We start from the raw sequence: 21,496 nt of genomic DNA, 5'->3' as shown, positions 1-21,496 counted from the left end.
TTTCATAAACAAAATCCCTGGTAACAGGTAGTTAGAAAACACTCATGGATAAGAGGATCAAAATCAAGATTTAGAAAATATGTTTAATCCTTTAAAATCAAGACATGAAGACATCACCACCACATAACTAAAACATGGCAGGGGGACAGGCAGCATATATTGCATGAGAAGGCATTTCCGTGACTCCTATGTACATATACACATTTTATACACAGTAAAAATATAGTAATTGATGCAAAGACGACAACCAGCAATGATGGCTCGTAAGCCATGAGACATTCATGTAAAAAAAAAAAAGCACGGAAGTTAACAAGAGAGAATACATCTATCATATCACAATCTGAACATGAAATATAAAAAGTCAAATTGTCCACCTTCGCAGGCAATTCACACTATAGTTTCAGACATCATTCTGTCACTTTATAGTATACGTACAATCATCTAAGGTTCATAATAGAACTTGATCATTTCAGCGTACAACCATCAATCATATTAATAAATATACTTCTTAGATAGGTGTGGTTCATATTGCATTACTTCAAATGTGTTGTAGTGTCTAGGCTGAGTGCACTGCCCTTTAAGCACCGGAGGCAGATTATTCTCTTGTGCCACTGGTGTACTACATAACAACTGGGACACAAGTGGTCTTCATCCAGCAATTACACAGTACCACTAATTAAAAAAATAATTTACAACACAAAACATTGAAAAATCAAGCTGTCACAAAATATAAACTGGATTTTTTTCATCTTTTTTTTTTTTTTCCAAATAAGAAAGATTTAATGGGGAGTGTTTTTCTTTGGCGGTGGTTTGACTCTCAACCAACTAAACAACATTAGACTGATCTATTTGAGGAAATCAGCGGTTTACATTTCAACATAATACTAGAAGTAATAAGTCTTCAAGTACATTCTCCTAAATAAAGGTGTTAAATAATGGGTTCTCAGAGCCACCACAACTAGAGTAAAGTGAAACATTTTACAGGATTTCACAGGAATGTGGAGTTAACTCTTGAAATGTTTCAGGCCCGGACAAAGTCAGATAATTCTTTGTTAAAGAAAAAAAATCTTAACAGGGACTAGGTTTAAGTCAGATACAGCCTATCCGGCATAACGTCCAGTTTAATAATTGATCCTCAAAACCGGGGTCGACCCAGTGTTATTACCTTATAAAACATATCAGTTCAGGAGTGTCTAATTTCATATTCATGAAAGCTCTCTACTCTTTTCTTTGGTGCCGCGGCTGGCTATCAATACAAAACACTCAGTCCTGAATCCTCAACTGTGCATCAATGAACATGACATTTTTTAAAATTCTTTCTATATTCATCACTCACATCCCCCCCTCTCCCTCTCTACTGCACACGTGGTAATTTAATAAGCACATAAACAGTTATTCTTTCAATGAGATGATGTCTAAGATTTTGAGTTCTGCTACGATTCCATTTTTGTATCAGAAAAATCCTATTTGGGTTAAAAAACAACCTTTCAGCCATGCAACACCTGGGCCTTGTTTAGTGTCCTAAACAATAAGATATACACAAAAACATTTGGTGAAAACCAACACAAATTTTTCATGAACTATATACAAATATGGTTAGTGATATTGGTCCAAGAGTGGGTGTGGGCACTTACCATTTCTGTTACCAGCAGAAATGAATAAGAGACAGGTTCATTCTGTCCGATGCCAGGAGAGTTTGAAGTTTGAGCTGACCAGTTCAACCAAGGTGACTTAACACTCAACATGAATGAACCAAAAGAGATGATTCTAGTGTTTGCATTAAAATTCTGAAATCCTTTTAAAACACTGACAACTGATTGGTTTGTTCAGACACACGAATGGCAGTTTGATGATGTCAGCTGTAGTGATAAGGCAGGTTTCTCTGAGTGACTTCAACATTAAAACTGTAAAAAAAAAAAAAAAAAAAAAAGTTTGGGGAGGGACAAACATGTAAAGGCACACACACATGACAGGCAACAGACAATAGCTTGAATGCTACTGTTCTATTAACTTAACACCATGACTTCATGTAACAGCATCGAATGACCAGCAGTGCTGTCAACGGATCCTCTATTATTCATCTATACTTCCGCACATATGGTCACACCAGAAGGGGGAGATATTCAGGGTTGTAATTATGTGGTCTGCCATGTTAATAAGACAGTCTATGTAATAAAAAAAACCCGCTAAGTTACATTCAGCAGTGGCAAGATCTGGTTGGACCTTTGCAGTACAACTGTGGCTTCCAGCAGAATAACTTATAAGAATTACAGAAGGGGGTCTGGTTCGACTCGTCTCTTCAGCATCTCAAAATCTGACCTCAAAACAAAATACTGGACATTCACAATCAGTGAAAGGAAAGGGATACATGATTGCAGAGTCGACAGCAGCAAGTGTTGATTTGAACAATGACCACTGAGCTCAGAGTTCCCCCTCGATCATGAGGCCTGCCGAGGGAGAAATGAATGTGCGGTAGTGGGAACGCCAGAGCGTCAGCCGCAGAACTGTGAACCCATTTAGACTGTGCATGAACACAGGAAAATATTCACTCCTATAAATGCAGGCTATGCCGTTCATGTGCTCTTAAACTGTGTCTGACGTAGGAGCTCTTAAACTGTGTCTCGCTGACGACGGACTCTTCATGGAGGATTGGACTGCCTTCACCATCCACTGGTGACTGTTTTTTTTAATAATATACAGCCAATTATTTTGTTCATTTTTACCTTGCATTAGACACGTGTTGTAAAAAAGAAGGATAACCTTGGTTTAATCAATCCAATGCCGTCAGGGCTATTAATCAGCTTCCAATTCAGGGTGATACACCCATTTTTTTTCTTCAGGTGTGACAATGGGGCTTTGAGACCAAACGTGTGCACACAGCAACTTTGTTGATGGCATTTGCTTCTTCATCTTCCCATCATTGTTTTACCCAATGTTGAAACGTTCACTGCACCTCGCTGCATTCCCCAGTGATCCCTACTGTAGTTGTGGGTGAGACAACATCACTTGTGCAACGAAGGGTCCATGGTGGAAACCTTCATTCTCTTTGTTCCTACGTCAGACACTTCACCTCGGCCAGAAACACCATGTCCTTTCTTTACTGTGAAGATGAAAGCAAAACAAAGAATGTGCAGGGTAAGAAATGTGCAACTATTACTGACTGACAAAAATAGCAAATAATATTCAATCATAGTTTATACTTACAAAACAGATGTTGGTCTCGGGGACGATGTCCGATAGTGAAACTACATCTTCTTTTCCAGATAGGTTGCTGGAATTGTCCGTAGCCCCTTCTGCCCCCAAACTGCCACAGAGAAATGGGCGATTAGAGAGACACAATGTCCAAACCCACTCATTAGGATGTTCTTTCATGACCTATCAAGGCCTTCTGTACCTGTGGGTAGCACCATGGTCAGGGTCTGTGTTGGCTGCTTTGTGCACCTCGACTCCTACAGAACTGCAAAGAAAAGTCGAAGCAAAGAAAATCAAAGCACAGTGAATGTATGTGAGGTAAGAATAAAGGTAATACATTATTATCCATACCGCAGGGGAGGAGAGGCGGAGGCCACTCCTGTGCTGCCTAGTGATGAGGTGGAGAGGTTGGCGTCATAATCAGCTGGGTTGTCTATCAGCGGAGGGGTCCTCGGAACAAGATCGGGTCGGCCCGACTGCACGCCTGAAAACATTTTACTACAACTTTAAACACCGGTATCTCCAGTTTGAGCACAGTTTGTGTATTTTAACATTGCTCGTCTGGCTTCAACTCTTACCAATGTCGGCCTCAGACTCTGTGCTTCTGAAGTAACTGTGGTACACCAGTCTGGAGTCCACCGCCATCTGCCCTGTTGCCTGGGAGAGCGGGGTGGGAGCTCCCAGGGTGGGGGCTCTCCTGAGACCTCCCTGACAACCACCACGACTCTTCTTAGATGGTGATGGCTTTACTAAAGGAGACAGAGGACAACAAATCAGAAATTATCAACATGGGCAACAAGACTTCCCAATTCTGTATTTTCAAAGCCGTCAATGCATCAGGCTCTCAATATCAGTGAGCACACAAATGCATACTTACGTGGAATTTTCTTAAATGCCGTGCTACACATGAATTGCTGGAAACGCTCTGCATAGAAGCCAGGTCTGTGAACTGACACAGTATCCTGAAGTATAAAAAACAGCAACAGAGACATTAGGACCTGGCAAACAGTAACATATTCAAGTTTATACATGCAATCAAAAGAGCAGTGTGCACTTTCCCATCGGCTTGTGACCAGTCTTCAGCAAGCTTTCATAAAAAATCAATTTACTGTATATCCATGAATCCTTCCTCTCTGAGCCATTGATCTTTTCTTTTTCACTCATAGAACATTCAGTGTGCTGGCTCCTACCCCGTCATGGACCAAGGCCTTCCAGGAGTGTTCCAACTTCTTAATGAACCTAAAAAATAAGACGAAACAAAACCATTTACTGCAAGTTATGTAAAAAGCTAATTCAGGTTGAAGATATATGCAAAAAAATTGATTCCGCTGCTTTGAGACACTGACCTATAGGACTGGAGAATGTCGATGATGCCGATGTAGATCAGCAACCTCTCTCCTTTAGTACTTCGTGCTGGAATACCGCCCATGCTGGAAGAACGAGGGCAGATATTCAACAAAAGATAAATCAGTTGTCGTGTCCAATGCAAACAGACTTTGCTTGTTGTTAGCTCAGCGATAAGACTCACTGGTCTTCTGAATCTAAGGCTCCCTTCCCCCGAGCCTCCCCCTGGATGGACTCCATGGCCGTACAGTACAGACTCTTCTGCGTTTGTGGCCGGCGCTGATCTGGAGTCACAGCTCCCTCTGAGCCACAACTGTCCGATGAATTGCCTCCACCTCGCTCGCGACTGGCCTGGTCCATGTTGTGGATGCCCATCAGCAGACTGTAATCCATAATCTTGAAACTCTGTAATAGCTACATAAACATACAAAGACATACAAAGACAGACAAAATCTTAAAATTCACACTGTTTCATGGGCACAATCATAGACTGTGATTAAATACACACAAAAAGACAGCAGCAGTTTGCTGGCGGATGAATTGGCAACAAGTGAAAACAAGGTGTAGAAACATCTCAGGTATGATCACATGAAATAAGAGGCACCTGAGCTACATTTCATGTGTCATTAAAACAGGTCTGAATATGTATGTCAATGTCATTTTTCCTTTCTAAAATTCTGTTTTTGCTTTGTCATGATACAATATTGAGTGTAGATTGATGATGGGGAGGAAAATTGGTATTTTCCCAATTTGAGCTCAAGGCTGCAATATCAAAATAATTAAGGAATACTTCCTGAATGCACTGTACGATTGAAAACAACACATCAACACAGAGTGGCCATTACTTAAGAAGATGGCATCTAAGTGGTGTTTGGCGGATTTATACAATTTTAATATAAATTTACAGAGGAGTAAAGCAAACACAAAGAACTCTAATGGAAACTCAATATTCTGGTCAATAAATAACACAGTCTCTTTTCTCTGAATTGGTTCAACTTTCCCAAAACCAGTCAACCAAACTTACATCGACCTAATTTGTCAACTGTAATGCCAAACGCCACAAGTCTATTTCCATCATTTTAAAAGGAATCATTCTCTTCATGTAAAAACTTATTCAAAAATCTGGCCCTCAATTTTTTTGGGTGATTTGTTTTTGGAGTATTCTAAACCTTATCACATCTCAAAGTTATTTGGTTCTGCATAAAATTTGTGCTTCAGATCTTGCTGCTCTTTTGAGCAGAAAAAGACACTATTTATATTTTGACTGTGTATTTTCCCAAAGGGATTATTTGTAATTTACCTTTTAATTGAGAAAGTGCTGAATGAGACAATAATAAACATGTTGTTATATCAATCCTCCATCATTTATCATTCTTTAAAATAAGAGATCATTTTCACACTGTGATTGATTCAGTTCGCTGCAGTTCGCCCTCACGTGCAACAGAGCAAGATGTACACAGTAGAAGTTCTTGGGTGCGAGAGAATTGCATTGAATGCAACTTGCTGCACACAGTTGCAGTCGAAACTATGAGGTCTGGCTGTCTGCTAACTGCCTTAGAGATTATTTTATTATGAGAAGGGCAAATTTGCTTTTGGCTCATTATGAAACTGTGGTGGCATAAATTAGAATATGGGGGGCAGACACAGGCTGGATAACTAATGGGAAACACTAATATTACATTTAGTGGTTTAATATCTTAATGGATATTTGTACTATGTTGTATTCAGGGTTCTTTGGCTCTGTGTGAAACCTATTGAACTGAGCCAAACTTGGAAGGTCCACATTTCCATTAGTGTAGGCTGTCTTGTGACAGTTGGCTTCTTGCTTTAGGCTTTTTTTTCTTCTTTCTAACAGAGCAGGGCTCCTTGATCTCACTATCAAAACAAACTGTTTCATGATTAAATAAATTATGATTTTTTTTTTATGCTTCTACTTGACAATGTCAGAAGTTAAGAAAAATGTAAAACATGAAATGAGGGCATACGATTGCCTGGTTCAATGTAGTTTAGTAGCTCACGAAACCCGATCACCATTCACCACGTTTATCGGCATCGCGTCCTTTTCCACCATGAAGCAAATCCTCTGCGATATTGTCTCTTCACCCACATCACTGCAGCTTCTTCCAGCTAACACAGATGTGATAGTTTGTTAGGAGGACAGCATTCCACTTTCCATGTGCTGGAGCGGAGTTTTAAAATGGCATCGCAATATTTATATATCACATTGTCATCTTTTACTGTGAAATGCTCCCACGCTGCACTACCCTTTGTCCGCTTCATCTTGCCTCACATTTGTTTCCCTTCTTCTCTTTTGTTATGTTAGTAGTTTGGTTTAAGTTCACCTTCTGCTGGTATAATAGTTAATTACACAGCATGTGAGGTCCGGAGAAATGATGCACAAAGAAATGAAACTTACAGTACGTTGTCAGTTAATTGGTCAATACATTTTGTTTTGGAATTTTATTACACTATTGTAACTGCATACTTAAATGTCCTTGTATAGCCTATCCATGATTGTCCAGAGGCTTGAGTGAACAAAACTTGAATTAAAAAAACATCTATAAATGTATTTCTGTGACTCACCAAGCAATCCCTCTGTATAGTCTTACACAGAGCGTTGTAGTTGTCTGCTTCTAGCAGCAGGCCATCGGGTAAGTCCTGGATAAAGTCCAGGTCTTTGTAAATGGGAACAGCCTTTTCTCTCTCCTTAGGAGAGGCTCGTCTCTTATAAGTGGAGCCCTTCAGGTCATACTTGAGGTGCATGGGGATGATCCGAGGCAGAAGATTGTTCATCACTACCATGCGGATATTCTTGCCCCCTGCCTGAACACAGTACAATCCATAGAACTTGGGCAGCAGGGTGCGCTTGTTTTGGTTTATATTCTAGAAGGGAGCAGAAATACAGATGAAAAGATTAGACATTTGACACACTTGAACTGGAAAGAAACTATTGGTCCTGATCATTTAAGCCTCCAACTACTTATGATAATTGGAGCTATTGTCACTCATACTGAACACATTCTATCCAGGCTCACCATGAAGTATCCAGGCAGGAGTTTCTGGAGGAACTCAGCCTCTTTGTGTAGAACAGTCTTGATGATGAACTCGTCATCACTGGAAACATAGAAGATTGATCCGCTGGCTCCAGGATTAGACAGCTCTATCAGTGGCTCGTTACATAGAGAATACTTCAAGAGGAAGAGGAATCCATGTTAATATCCATTCAAGAAACATTGGCATATCAAGAACTCTAATTTAACCATATCAGTGGTTCTTAACCCCAAGTGCTTGTTAGGGGGTTGACAGTGAAGTCATGGGAAAGTTGTTAAAAAAAGTTTATATAAAATGAGGGTCCTTTTTTTGAATGAGTCCATATAATATCTGATGGACAACATACAGACTTCTCATACTGATTTCTGAATGCACAGTTACTTAAATGAAGTACTTATACTACAGATATACAGGGCTATTTCAAAAAATGACAAAAGCCAAAATAAGATCACTTTTCAGAAACATGGAAGTGTGTGTTTAGAGCAAGTACTGACCAGATAGTCATCTGGCCGTATCCCAAACAGTTCTCTAAAGTAACGAAAAGCAATAGGAGCGTAGGTCTTGAAGCGAAAGTCGCTGTAGTGATGAGCAGGTGTCAGGTTACTGCCTTCACTGAAAAATATGAGACAGAGCAAAAGACAGACAGGTCACTTTTCACCAAATGAAACAAAGATACATTTTTTAAAAATCACTTTTTATTCAACTATGATTTCCGCTACCAACCTTGGGAAAAAGATGCTTTCGACCACCACGAAGTCCTGCATGAGAACATCCCTCTCTGCCTTTTGGCTTAAGCTGCCAACTGTGTGAGCAATGCCCAGTTGGATTGCACCTTTTAGGGCAGACGACGTGGTCTAGAGATCAGAGAGGAATAGAGAGTAAGCACCGGTACCTACACCATTTTACCCCTATGACTTGTGCTTTTTCACTCACTATTTTTGGGCATCTAAGTGAGAGTTGCTCCCAAACCAATGTTGGATACATACACCAAATATGTGGGTGTACACATAGGTTCTCGACTTTTCACCTCTGCTGCTCAGTGCTGTGGGTGTCAACAATCCAGTGTCACCGACCCCCACCATGCTCTAACCTTTTTATAGGTGGTCTCTCCTGTGGTGGTCTCAACTCCCCGGTGTCCAATGGTCTTCTTCATACTCTGAGTTGTGTTTGAGGAGCCCGGCATCTGAGAATAAGGACAGCATGAAAAACATTCGAAATTGTTTGTGTAAATATTGTTTGTGTGTGTGTTTATGCTGGTGCACACGGGAAAAAGAGCTAGTTGCTATAGTCACAACGCTGAGCTAAACATTGTGGTGATCGTCAGCCAGCTGCGGCCCGACCCTAGTTACAGTCACAACATTGGGGAACTATTGCTTCATCGTTGACTCATTTTGGTACTGACAGGAGGGTCATTCCATACCATACTCAACGAGGGCCTGCTGTTCACGTCATAGATTTTTCGTGCAAAAAAAATCTGGATATTTGCTTCAAAGCTAATTTCAGCCAACCACATGGCAGAAACTTGCTTTGCAAATGTCAGTCAATCAACTAGCAGAAACTCAATTAAGTAGGCATTTTAAGAAAATAAATTAAATGATGGAGTAATATAACATCTTTACTTTTTCTATATATCCACAATGAACACTAACACTTTCTCATTAAAAAGTTTCAAGCAAATTAAAAATAATCCATAGGAAAATATACGGTCGAAATATCATAAATAGTGTTTTTTTTTAGCTCTGAAGCTATATTTAGCAAAAGCTGTGGCACTCAACTTTTTTTGCATGATCATATAACTTCTACATGTGATACAGCTGTATTAATACCACACCAGATCAAATTGTGGTTGCAAAGAAGTGAAAACTAGGGGAGGGCAGCATTTTTGAAAATTAAGCATTCAGCAACAACTATTTACATGAATACATGTTGTTCATTATCCTTAAGGTGTCATGGAAGTTCAGTACTAATTTCAACCCAATCCAGTGGAAAAATAAGCAAATGATAAGGCGTCACAATTTGATGAAAAAGGCCAAACTTCTAAAAATCCTAAATAAAAGTGTTTGGAGTAGAGCTATGGGATTTTGTAAGGCCTGTGAATTTAAAAGAAGTTTATACATTCATTTTTTCTGGCAGGCCCTCGTTGAGTTGGCATGGAATGACCCTGGATATGCAAACTCTCACTCACTGGTTTAACGGAGGCCTATCTCTTGCAGGATACATTTAAAGCTTTCTGTGACCAACGTCTCAGACTGATGACTCTAAACTTGTTCTTCTTCCCTCCACAGAGTTGACTGCATAAACCATTCCGTGACTTGTTGGGGCTATACATATAATGCAGAGGTGTTTTGTCAATTCTGACGTCCGTACCTCTGAAGGGGCCATTTTCCGGATGCTGCTGGTCCCTGAGGACAGAGAAAAAGGTTTCAATTGTCATTTTACAATGTGAGAGACAGTAACTCTTGAGAACAAGGAAAAATATGTAAGACTTATGAAAGCGATAGTTCCCTTGTTCTGACTTAACCCACATACGTGTCATGTCCAGTGCAGACGTCATTAACATGACGCTCGAAATCGTTTTTAAGACTGAGCTGGCAGCTTTTAACATGGAAGAATTTGTTAATGACTGTTTGATAAACTGTCTGTTGGTTAATTAGAGGGGGCTATTTCCAGCACTGGTTGATGACCATCACGCCAATGATGAGTCCAGATCTAAATGTGGCCCCAGTTACTAACTGCTGCCCCTGATACCACCAGCTCTCAGTGAACTGGAACTACTTGTCCCATGAGCTGGCTGCTCTAGATTCATCTTGTCCCCGAGGATGTGGGTCTACAATCATCTCCTTCTTTCAAAAAGTGGCACAATTTGTACTTTATTTTCTGTCACAACCTACTTCGTGTCTTATAGTAACTTTGCTTTTATCACCCCTTTTAACTCAACTAATATGCAAACATTGCAGGTATAACACACGTTGAATGTTTGTGCATTCACCACGCAAAGAAGCCTCTGGATGTGTGTTAAATTGAATAGCCTGATAACGTGATAACAAAAAATTGTACATGGTCTTTGCCGCCGAATGAGCAAAACAAAAAGAGTTCATGGTAGATTTTTCGGAGAGGCACTCAAGTGAAATAAAAGATATACTCAACATGACTTCATGTCCTTACCTAAACTTGCTGTACAAACCTACAATCTCACCCACTCTGCAAGCACCTCTGGCCTGTAACCAATGGCAACATCTACTTCAATGCTGTAGTGCCACGGGTCAATGCACGTACAAAAAATGATGTTATGAACATTATACACCTGCAGTTCAAATCCTTCTGTGTGAAATCGATGCACAGCAGATCCAAAACAGACGATGCACAGTAAGTAGACACTTCAACCAAAGAAGGGTGGGAGTGTTTATATCACTGAATCACCGGATGCCATGCATCTCCTCTGAGTTAACAGGGACCCACTGCAAACCTGAAACAGTGATCGGCATTCTGCCCACAATCCCTTTCATTACATAAAACGACACACACTCTATAAACTCATGCAGGTTCTGCGGTTTCACACGGAGAAACACTCACTCACGCACACCCATGCGAGTACCTCGCTGTAACGCTCTCCTCCAGAAGTGAGTCCTAATATCTGTGGAACAGCACATGTTCAGCCTAAATGGCTTATAGGGACAGTAAGCAATCTTGGAGAAAGCTTGTGTCACTGTGTTGTCATTTTGCTGCCCTGGCCGTATGGGAGTCCAATGCACTAACAACTAGGACAAAACCGCGGAGTTGCAGCGTCACCCACTAGCACGTGTCTTAAGGTGTTGACGAGTGATGTTTACAAATTACACTCGCAGTGTTGTGTGGTGGTCTGCACCCCCCCCCCCCCGATTTACAAAGCCTGGGCTTTTTTTTTTACTGTACACACAAAAGCGACAGCTAGTGGACGGTGAGGACAACATCTGCTAATTTTTTACAAAAGGCGTATTACTTTAGAATCGCTCACTGCCCCTTTAACATTATAAATAATCAACACTGAGCACATTTAAAGCATGAATGTTATGCATGTTATGCAATTATAATAAACAAAACAATAGTATATTGCACACACTGACTTTGAGATAAATCTTTTTGGTATATAATAATTGGCAGAATAATCAATCATGAAAATTATCAACAATTGCAGTCCTAGATTCAAAACATTGCAATTTTGCTCTACAGTCAGTGTCAAACCAGACACTAGTAGACAGTGTGCAGCAGATTCGTGGTAGGAATTAGACTGACCTAATAACTTAACAATGACTTTAGCTCGTCAGTGACAGGCCTCAAGACATTGGGCAAACCATCTGTTCATCCCTGTATACCAAACAACTCCCTGTCGGGCATGAACGAGGGGAGTGCTTGCTCTCTTGAAATCATTTTGTGCACATAAATACACTGGTCCTTGGCCCGGTTAGGAAACAAGGCCAATACGGTCTAATACGGGAAACCGTATTATGTTACTGTCAAGTGTGTGTTTTGACAGGATGCTGTATTTTGTATTTTTACAGTCTCGGGCCCTCAGCCATGTGGGAGTGTGCTTGGAAGTCCCTATTTTTATTCTCTGATTCAACCTGGGCGGCCGCCGGGGGAAGGAGCAACTCCTCTATACAAGGGAAAGCTCCCGAGTGACGCAAAACTCAATGGATTACCGAGATGAAACTCCATCGTCTGCCCTGTCCTCAGAAAAATAGAATGTCCCTGAAAAACACGCGAGCTGCCCACCAATCCGCCCTGGATCGGCTGCGGCCACTGAGAATAGAGAGAGTCCCATTCATGAGCAATTCGCCGCGCCACAGGTCTGACATCAGAGATCCAGTGCAAACCTCTGCCCAGCTGAACTCCAGAAGCATGACCAGCCCGCGTCACGGCTGAACGGAATGTTGGGAATCAATACACTCGATGCGTGTTTTGACTTTACACAACCTCAACAGAGCAACTTCTGGAGATCAAGCGACTGGGGGAAGAGACCAAATGGATCCTCTGTCGTTCACTTTTGCCACAGAACTGCGCAGACAGACGAGCAGACGCGGGGGAGAGCAGGGGTGTAACGGGCGAGGGGATAACGGGGTCGCCGCCGTTAGCTTCTCCTGGACGGACCGACCCGTTTGAATCAGCAGCAGAACACGACCCGTTCCCTTATTCAACAGTCAATTCATATTTACTTCACCTCATGCTTTTGTCTCCTGCGCCCAGCTAACTGGATATGACAAAACAAACAAAAAAACAACGTGAACGAAATAACCGGCTTGAGAACAAATCAGGTCCCCGGAAGATATCCCTCTACCTGTGAATGACTCAAATAGATATGGCGATATCAGCGCTGGCAGGTTGCCGAGTAAAGTTCAGCACGGATAACAAAAAACAACAACTGAGGTTAATCAACAAGGCAAGCTAAACAAGCTAGCGACTGCCTGGTCCGTTTGTTAGGTTGGAAGCCTCGATGCTAGCTAGCTAACAGGCTAACCGGATCACGATACCGCCATGGTCGCCGCGTCGCACCGTCTTCACCGCTACAAAACATTACACCCATGTAATGTACATGTCAACGCGACAAAGGGAGGATATTTCGCCAGTGTATACCTGTCGGGGCTGTCGATCCCGAGTCTGCTGTTCCAGCAGTCGCCATTACGATCTGACTGTTCACATCACAGACAGCGCCGACACTCGAATTCTGAGGCTCGTGTCGCGGCGGCGCCACAGCGCCCCCATCGGACTGAAGGGGAACAGTTTCAGTTTCGGTTTACTGTGGCACATTTCAGGCGTTTACCTCGAGTTTAGACATATACATAAAATAAACATTTTTCCACAATAACAATAAAGTACCCTTATAAACTCTATAAAATTAAACATATTTTTAGTCTAAACCGAATGTTATCCAGGGGTTTAAGACTATGATTTAGTTTTAGTTTAGTCTTTTGTTTATGAAATCTTCCCTAAAAGCAATACAAATAATTTAAACAGGGGATACTGCTATTAGTGATACAGATTAATACCAAAATAAAAAAAACATCTGTTTACTGTTCTGCTTTAGTAAACTCGTTATTATAAACAAGTTAATGTAACTTTTAGGGTCCGTCGAACATCTCTTGGTAAACGGTCCACAACACATTCTAGAAATATTTGGAAAAGTATTTGGGCAATAAACCCTGTATCATGCATGAAGTGAGGATGTTGAGGGTTTTTTTGCTCAGCAAATCTGTTACAAATTCCCAAATAAATTACATTTTATTGTAAATGTTTGTGTCATTCTTGGAAAAATTCTTTATTCATATGATGAGATGCCTAAAACCTACTCTGAATATGTTTCTAAGAGATACTGAAATGTATCTCACCTGTTAAATACTCAAAAGATGAAAAGCTATAAAATACAGACATTTATCTGAATATTGGTTTGTGACCTAATGACTTTCCAGTATAAACCAGATTCTTTCTTGGCAGTATCAAATTTCTCCTTCTTTTCTTTTAGCAACTTTTATTATTTTAAGTCTTTTATATATTTAGTTTTTTTCTTCAATGTGCTAATTTTATTCATGATAAAATAAATGATTGCATAATTGGGATTTATTTCCTGAATATTAATCAACTTTAGTCTTTGCATGTCATTGTCGCTTATAGGATTGAATTTTGGTTGTGTATGTGTTAATGGTGGTAAAACATCTGATCAAAATATATATCTTGATAGTTTTTAGGGACAATGCCCATTGAACAAAAGAAAGCCAATTTTCATATCATGTCCCTATTCAAACACCAAAAGCAAGGCTAAAAATCTAGGTTGGTAAGTAAACAACTTAGTATTAAAACAAACATAATTAATCCGAGTTAAAAATGTAAACATAACAGACCCAGAAAACAATGATCTGTTACATCATATTTAAGTCTTCATCCATGTAATATTCTGAGCTCTGTTAAACTGCAGAAATGTATTAATTTCAAATTCCACCTAAAAGACACCATTTTCATTACACACATTGTTTAATTATTTGTGCCTCACATTTACATCCGATTGAGTTTAATATGTCAATTCACTGTACCAGGCACACGTACAAGGTCTGCAAGAATACACTAACCCACACACACAGGGACATTTAAAAAAATGTTTTTATTAGAACAGTTGGCGATATGATCTTAACCAAAAATACATAAAAAGAAGATAGCTGATCTTTCAGCTCCAAAGAGTTAAGAAAACCAATGTAATTCATAATCAAACATGTAAAAGCAGCCTATAAAAACAACAGTGTGTTTTGATTTGATTTGGTTATTTTTTAAATGTGTGCTTGTGATAGCAATGATTCTAGCGTGATCATAGACAAAAATATGCAGTAGATGCAGTTAGAATTTGATCCACATTTTGTGAATTCTTTTCATCTTACAGACCTCTCTGTGGGATTTGTGCTGCAATCATTTTCCTGTTGAGTGATAGGAAGCAACTTCCGCTGCTAGCTCACCATTTCCCTGAATGGCCCAGTCCCAGCAGGGTCACCAGCAAAAGGTCATAAGGATTTAGGACACCGGGCACCTTTTCTTCTTCTTCTGACGCAAGACCTTGGTCGCTTTGGTGATGGCATCCGTAAGAATTTTGGATATACACTGTGGAGTCTCTTGTGAAGACATGCGGCAGCAGCGGCGGAGAGCGAGAGGCAAGGCCTTCCCTGATGAACACAAGGACTTGGACACTTCCTCAAGCTAATGTCATGGAGAGAACAAATCCAGGCAAATGAGAAATAACATCAAAGAATTTGAACATTCAGTTAATAGCAACCTCAACTATCATTTTAGAAATATTAAATTTAAAAGGTTTGTCATCTGATATGTTTATACTGACTCACTTCCTATTAGTTTTTGTTTTTTAAATATATATATATATATATATATATATATATATAAAAACTTACCTTTTGCACAAAACAAATGGTATTGTCTTCTTCAGACAGGGGGCAGCATTGCTCAACAAAACCTTTGAGAGGAAAACCAAGAGGGAACCTGAAACACAATCACACATTTACTGTTTCCAACTTTTCATTGGTCACAGGTTGTGCATGTGCACATGTTTAGAGCCACAACTAAATTAACAACATTGAATATATTAAAAGAAAAGAGGCGTCAGCACATTTCAGGACAAGAGAGATTTCAGCACATCAGGCTGCTTGAGATTTACCCATTTTCACCGAAAACCAAAACTGTAATGAAGGAGAGGATGAAGGGATAATAAAGCAAAATCCAATGACAAATGTAGAAAATACAGTCTTACTTCTTCTTGATGATCTTGTGAGTGTCACAGATGTTGCCAAGTGAGAGCTGTTCAGTGGCTGAAGTCATATTGTAGTGAGGGTCAGCAGACATGTTTTGGAAGCAGTTGTGTCGATCATTTGCCCCATCACCTGAGCAACAGGGGAAATCCACCTTTCCACCTTTCTTAACCAGGCAAAACTTGTTCAGTTCCTCACTCCACTAAAATACAAAGAGGAGAACGAACATGAGACAGCATAAAATCCTGAACTAAAGCAATATGTACACGTAAAAAGCTAAATATTTATGTTTGTAAATTTCTTGCTTTACCTTCCGATCTGCACAGTTGAGCACATCCTGCTTCTTTCTGCAGCACTGTTTGAATCCCTTCTCCATACGATTAACGGTCTTTGCCTGACGAACCAGCCATTCATAGCCTACGCCTGGCAGGCACTTAACATTATAGAGGGGACGTAGGTTCTGGTTGCGACACAGAGAATCAATGGAGTCTGCAGTGGGTCGTCCAGGAGGAAAGTTGATGTCAATTTTCTTGGAAGTAGATGGTGTCATCATCTTCTTTTCTCTGTTTCCTCTTACGATGTATTGAGTCATCACTGTCCTGTAAAGTATGAGACATGTGCCAAGATGTTTTTTTTGTGTTTGGTTTAAAGGAAGTGTTTTGCAGTGCGGTGCACTTTTGACTTTCTTTAGAAAACACTTTCTGTTGTCATAAAAGAAAAGACTGGTGATAAATATTTTTGTTGTCCTATTAACATCACATCCCGTCACCAACAATGCCTGAGGGTGCATTCAGACCAACATCGTGTGAAAAAAAAAGCAGACCATCTATCATATAAATGGAACTATTATGTTGACACAGCAGATCTTTCAATGCTGTGGATTCTAGGCAAACAAACAAAAAATAAATTCAGGGTCTTCAAGCAAAAAAGCTGAACCAAGGTCAATGTTTGAACCTCGCTGGGTAACTCCCCACAAGCTCAGAAAGGCTCACTGGTTCCCTACAACAGCTGGGCTCTGTAGATCATAGCAAATGTCACTCTAACTGGAGTAAACAGCACATTTGTTGGGAACTATTTTCAGTGGTGGATTCGTGCACAGTTGGTGTTCAAAGGGAGATTTACAGCACTTGGATTCTGTTTGTACATTCTGTCTAACTCAAAATAAACTTCACTGTCAGTGTTTGTTGTATTGAAGGAACACATCAACCAGGGTTATGATGTTGCTCACGAATGCATTTTCAATAGTTTCATGACAACAATGGAGCTCAGTGGCACAGGAATAAACAGTATCAGGCTTTGGTTACACAGGGAGTAAATTATGTCCGTTGTTAGTTTATTGTTTATAGTTAGTTTTTTGACAGTAAAAACTACAAAATATCACCTTCCTTACTCTTAAGGGCATGCTGGCAGCTGTGCATCTTATTTAAAGGGGCTACAGATATTAATTTCTGGTTTTGATTTCAGTCTTAGAACTTAGTGATGCTACTTAAATAAGATTGTCAATTATTTGTGCTTGTTTCATTAATTTCCCTGCATACCTCTGGCAAGTGTTGGGGTCAAAAACGAAGACGAGAGTAGATGGTAGCGGTGGCAACGGGATCTCCTCGGTTGGTTCGTAGTTTGGGTTCGGAGCGTCATTGTTGAAGCAGTTCAGCAAGTCACTGTCTGTTAGTCTGCAGCAATGATACAGACGATCCTTTACAGATGAGTCTTCGTTACAGAAGGATTTGACTGACAGCTCCCACTGTTGTAGACAATGCAGAACACAGACAGTCAGAGTGTGTGAATGAATCCTTTAATGCTTATATAAAGTATTTGTGCTGTATGATGAGTGAATGAATGGATTTATCACAAATGGGAAAATAGCAAGAGAGGAATTTGAAGATTAAAGTTAAATTTCATTCACTGACGAATTTGGGACAGGTTTGTTGCTTGCCCTCAGACAGCTTCACTTGTGCTCATGCCAGTGCCTATCTGTTATGTCTGGCTGGGCTTTATATAATGGGCTTATTGACTGGAAGCGCCCAAGGCCTTCAACTTTGTTTCACAAATGCAAGTACCATCATCTCTGCGATGTGAAGAATGTCTCATGGCTCCTTTTTTTTTTTTTTTTTTTTTTTTTTAAATCTCTGGCACAATATGAAGACATGCAGAAAAAAAACCTGTCAGGTTCACAAATTAAGTTAATAAGAATTTAATGTTCCCAATAAAATTATGCCTAACAACAGCCTTCTTCTACATGTGGGATTATCTTGATAGAATTGATTGCATCTTGGTTTTTAATACAATATCATATTGGTAAGTAATCCAATTTTATATCCACACTGCATATTATCATACATTATTATCATGTAGCATTGCTTTTTGAGTGGGTGGAGAGATTAATGAGAGGGTGCCATTGTAAAATGCTGAAAGTTAAAGCATTATCAACAAAGTGGAATAAACCACACAGAATTAGAGCAAGAAGATACAAGATACCATATCATCATTTTACAGTGTGAAATTGCCGAATCGACTATAGGAGCTGTTGTGAAAACTCACCGCCTGTTTGGCACAACACAGTGTCCCTTCCATCCCCCACGTCTGGTTCCCTTCGCAGCACGTGCTAAACCAGGACTCTGCATTATTGACAGCACTGGCCCGTCGCCTCTGCTGACCAAAACCAGACGCAGGAAAGTACGATACTGGGTAGGTAGGACGACGGTCTCCATTGTGACAGATTGCTTGGAGATTGTCGGGGGTCGGACGGCTGAGAGGAAACTGAACAGGGTAGTCCAGAATGCGGGGCTGAGCTTAAAGGGAAGGGCAGAAATTGTGATATCACTTGATGCGTTTAGAGTGGTTTCAGGTACAAAATAAACTCAAAAGAAGAAGAGGAAAATAAATACATACATCCTCTTGGTGTCAAGATGTTTGGTCTGGAACCCCCTGACAGAATAAAGACAGTGTTATTAAACGTGAATGTGTTTTCTTTGTGTAAGTGACTTCAATGGACACGGTTTGGTGAAGTAACACAGGAAAGCGAAAGATTTGTAAGAGAAGCAGTAGGTCGGTAGGTAGGTACCTCTCCCACTATGGGATTCAATTTGTTCTGGTGGAAACACCATTACCTGCTCTACAGGGAACTCTGTACAAACAAAGAAAACAACAACAAAAAATATTGAAGGACACCAATGGTTGTACGATTCATTTCTGGGAAGACAAAAAGCAAGATATAGGCAAACCTGACCAAATGTTTTAAGGAGACTTGAACTATGTAGTTATGCCAAAACAAGGTCATAACCATATATACAAAGACAAACAGTACCCTGGGGATCAAAGAGATCTTTCCAATCCACCTCTTTCTGCATGATGTCCGAATCTGGTCCTTCCATCTCTGTAGGAGACAGATTGATTTTTAAACAAGTCTTCAAATAGTAAGGCACCAGAATGGCAGAGAAACATTTGTTTGTACAGTATTTCTTGACATGAACCTGACCTATATCAAGAATAATCATGACCTAGGTTGTCCCATAAGCACTCTGCAGTGTAGAAAAAAAACCTTAACCTTATGATTTAGTAAGGGTTAGGGGGGGGGGGGGCACACTGAACTTCATGAGTGGAATCAGAGGAGCACTCTTTAAATCATGTAATAGCCTCTTGAAGTAGTGAGAGCTGGAAAAATGCCACTATTGACTGGTCACCGTAGAGATACTGCACTAGTACATGAATACACACCTTTGTTGTCAAGGTCAAAAGTGACTTCGCGCTGCTCAAAGATGTGCTCATCTGGAAAATTGCACACACAAAGAGAGAGGCACAAACCCAGATAAAGTTATGCAACTATCTAATAATGTGCAAATTACACTGAGGGACAGCCAGAGATGGAAGAAGCATCCATGTTGGAAATACTCCAATTACAAGTTATGTGTCCAACTATCATAGTATTATCAGAAAAATGTTCTCACAGTACCATGGTAAAAAAATGAAAACTACTCTTCATGCAGGCTCCCATCGGAGAGGAATTATCAAATATCACACATTATTTACAGATTTCCTGTTGGAGCTGTTCAGGTTTAACCTTTTTAAAGAAATGATTGCAGATTTATTAATGTAACTATTAAAAAAATCCTGTTCTATTGCCTACCATGTAATATCTTCATCTGCAAAGTAATTTTAGCTTTCACATGTAACAATATATTTAAGTAGGTGTACTGAAGTTGAAGAACTACTCAAGTTAAGTATAAGTAGGTGAAGATTAAACTTCTGTAACTGGATCTACTTAGTCACTTTCCACTTGCGTCTATACATGCATTTTAAATTGCCCTAGTGCGCATTAGTTACACGATTCATTCCATTGCGAAATAAACGCACTTGCAGCAGTTCAGACGAACCAAAATGGAGCCCAGTGAGTCATGATGAGCAAGAAGAAGAAACACCAAAAAAAATGACGGCGAGACTTCAACAAGAAAAAGGAGAGAAATAACGGTACCAACCCTTGGATGCTGAGCTCAGTCGAACCACGGCCAACACGGTGGCGCAGACTAAAGGCAAAGACAAGCCCATTGCAAACTTGGTCGTGTCTGTCCGGTCTGTACTGTCCGCGCTGCTCCTCCTGCTCCTCCTGCTGACTGGCTGACTGACTGACTGACTGTCCCGGGACGGAGAGGCCGCCCAGGAAAACACCCTCCGCGGCGCAGCGCACCAGACGCGCCCGGTAATTGGTCCAACACACGCCTTCGCGCCGTCCGTCGGCGAGGGCGAAACCCCGCAAACAGGATCTATGACTGTTGTGGGGATCCGGGGAGGACGAGGCGCAGCGGGAGGAAGGAGGGAGGGAAGTTTTTCAACATGACTCACGGGTGATCCGCTGCGATCCCTCTGCGCGCGGGTCGACGAGCCCGAGCCCGAGCCCGAGCGCGTGCACGAACATGATCCTTGTTTCCCCCGCTCAGGATGGTGGTTACGCCGCCAGGTAATGAACTCGTCACTCGTTATTAAGAGCTGTCAATTAACACCTGTTGACTGAGCTGAGCCAATCAGCGGTTCTCACAGACACACGTCGCGTCGTTATTGGATCACCTTGTCAAGTTCTTTTGGGGTTTGTGATTTTGTGCAGCACTGAACATCCAGTACGTTGCATTTCTTTTTGCATTGTTACTTACAGAATCCAATTAAGTAGAAAGAAAAAAAGATCTGAAAACGTGCAAATGCAATGTAATATTAATCCAAACAGAGCAATTCCTCATTAGTAGAATTTATATTATTCTCCAAGTTTGTATAGGAAACTGCAGAATGCAAACAGATGTGAATCTGATGTTTGCTATAAGTGTTTACTGTCTTTACACATATTGATGTGATAATGCTGCGGGTGTGACCTCAGTACTGATGGCAAGTTATTCATTGTTTGCTCACAAAGAGAGAGATTAACAGCCTTGAATTCCTTGTCTCTCACTGATTTTGATTCCAGAGTTACCATCGTCTCAAGGATTCACAGTCTGAAACCCTGGCTGTGACCCCCACACAACCCCTCCCACCATGTCCCCGTGCAGTTCTAGACTGTAGCTTAATTAGTTTCCGCAGTTTACTCTATTTAGGCCACAGTTTAGAGTGGAATGATTATCTGCTCTGCCCACAGCTGTTTCCCATCATAT

At 40.6% G+C, this 21,496-nt stretch overlaps 2 protein-coding genes across 3 annotated transcripts; both read right to left on the bottom strand.

The window, feature by feature from the left end:
* Positions 1-63: 63 nt before the first annotated feature.
* On the bottom strand, positions 64-13,315 carry LOC118307895 (phosphatidylinositol 4-phosphate 5-kinase type-1 alpha). Of its 2 annotated transcripts, XM_035629932.2 has the most exons (16): positions 13,198-13,315; positions 9,955-9,989; positions 8,678-8,770; positions 8,311-8,441; positions 8,082-8,199; positions 7,572-7,724; positions 7,120-7,419; positions 4,721-4,950; positions 4,539-4,622; positions 4,383-4,431; positions 4,070-4,154; positions 3,771-3,941; positions 3,544-3,676; positions 3,395-3,457; positions 3,205-3,304; positions 64-3,100 (listed from the first exon to the last, which is right to left on the bottom strand). In XM_035629932.2, exons 1-16 carry the CDS (start codon positions 13,241-13,243, stop codon positions 3,098-3,100), a joined length of 1,794 nt encoding a protein of 597 aa, XP_035485825.1. In that variant the 5' UTR covers positions 13,244-13,315; the 3' UTR covers positions 64-3,097. The 2 variants fall into 2 exon arrangements, with proteins under 2 accessions (XP_035485825.1, XP_035485826.1); XM_035629933.2 differs by lacking the exons at positions 9,955-9,989; positions 13,198-13,315 and adding an exon at positions 9,773-9,919.
* A 1,382-nt stretch (positions 13,316-14,697) lies between these two features.
* On the bottom strand, positions 14,698-20,840 carry LOC118292326 (extracellular matrix protein 1). The gene is made up of 11 exons (XM_047333429.1): positions 20,339-20,840; positions 19,581-19,631; positions 19,171-19,239; positions 18,928-18,990; positions 18,756-18,791; positions 18,405-18,655; positions 17,402-17,607; positions 16,174-16,462; positions 15,866-16,065; positions 15,510-15,597; positions 14,698-15,300 (listed from the first exon to the last, which is right to left on the bottom strand). The coding sequence occupies exons 1-11, from the start codon at positions 20,406-20,408 to the stop codon at positions 15,118-15,120; spliced, it is 1,506 nt and encodes a 501-aa protein (XP_047189385.1). The 5' UTR covers positions 20,409-20,840; the 3' UTR covers positions 14,698-15,117.
* Between the last annotated feature and the right edge of the window lie 656 nt (positions 20,841-21,496).

The sequence above is a fragment of the Scophthalmus maximus genome, chromosome 1, assembly GCF_022379125.1.
Source record: "Scophthalmus maximus strain ysfricsl-2021 chromosome 1, ASM2237912v1, whole genome shotgun sequence".
Classification (NCBI taxonomy): domain Eukaryota; kingdom Metazoa; phylum Chordata; class Actinopteri; order Pleuronectiformes; family Scophthalmidae; genus Scophthalmus; species Scophthalmus maximus.
The sequence above is the reverse complement of the archived record's forward strand: the minus strand, read 5'-3'. Positions and strand labels throughout refer to the sequence as shown.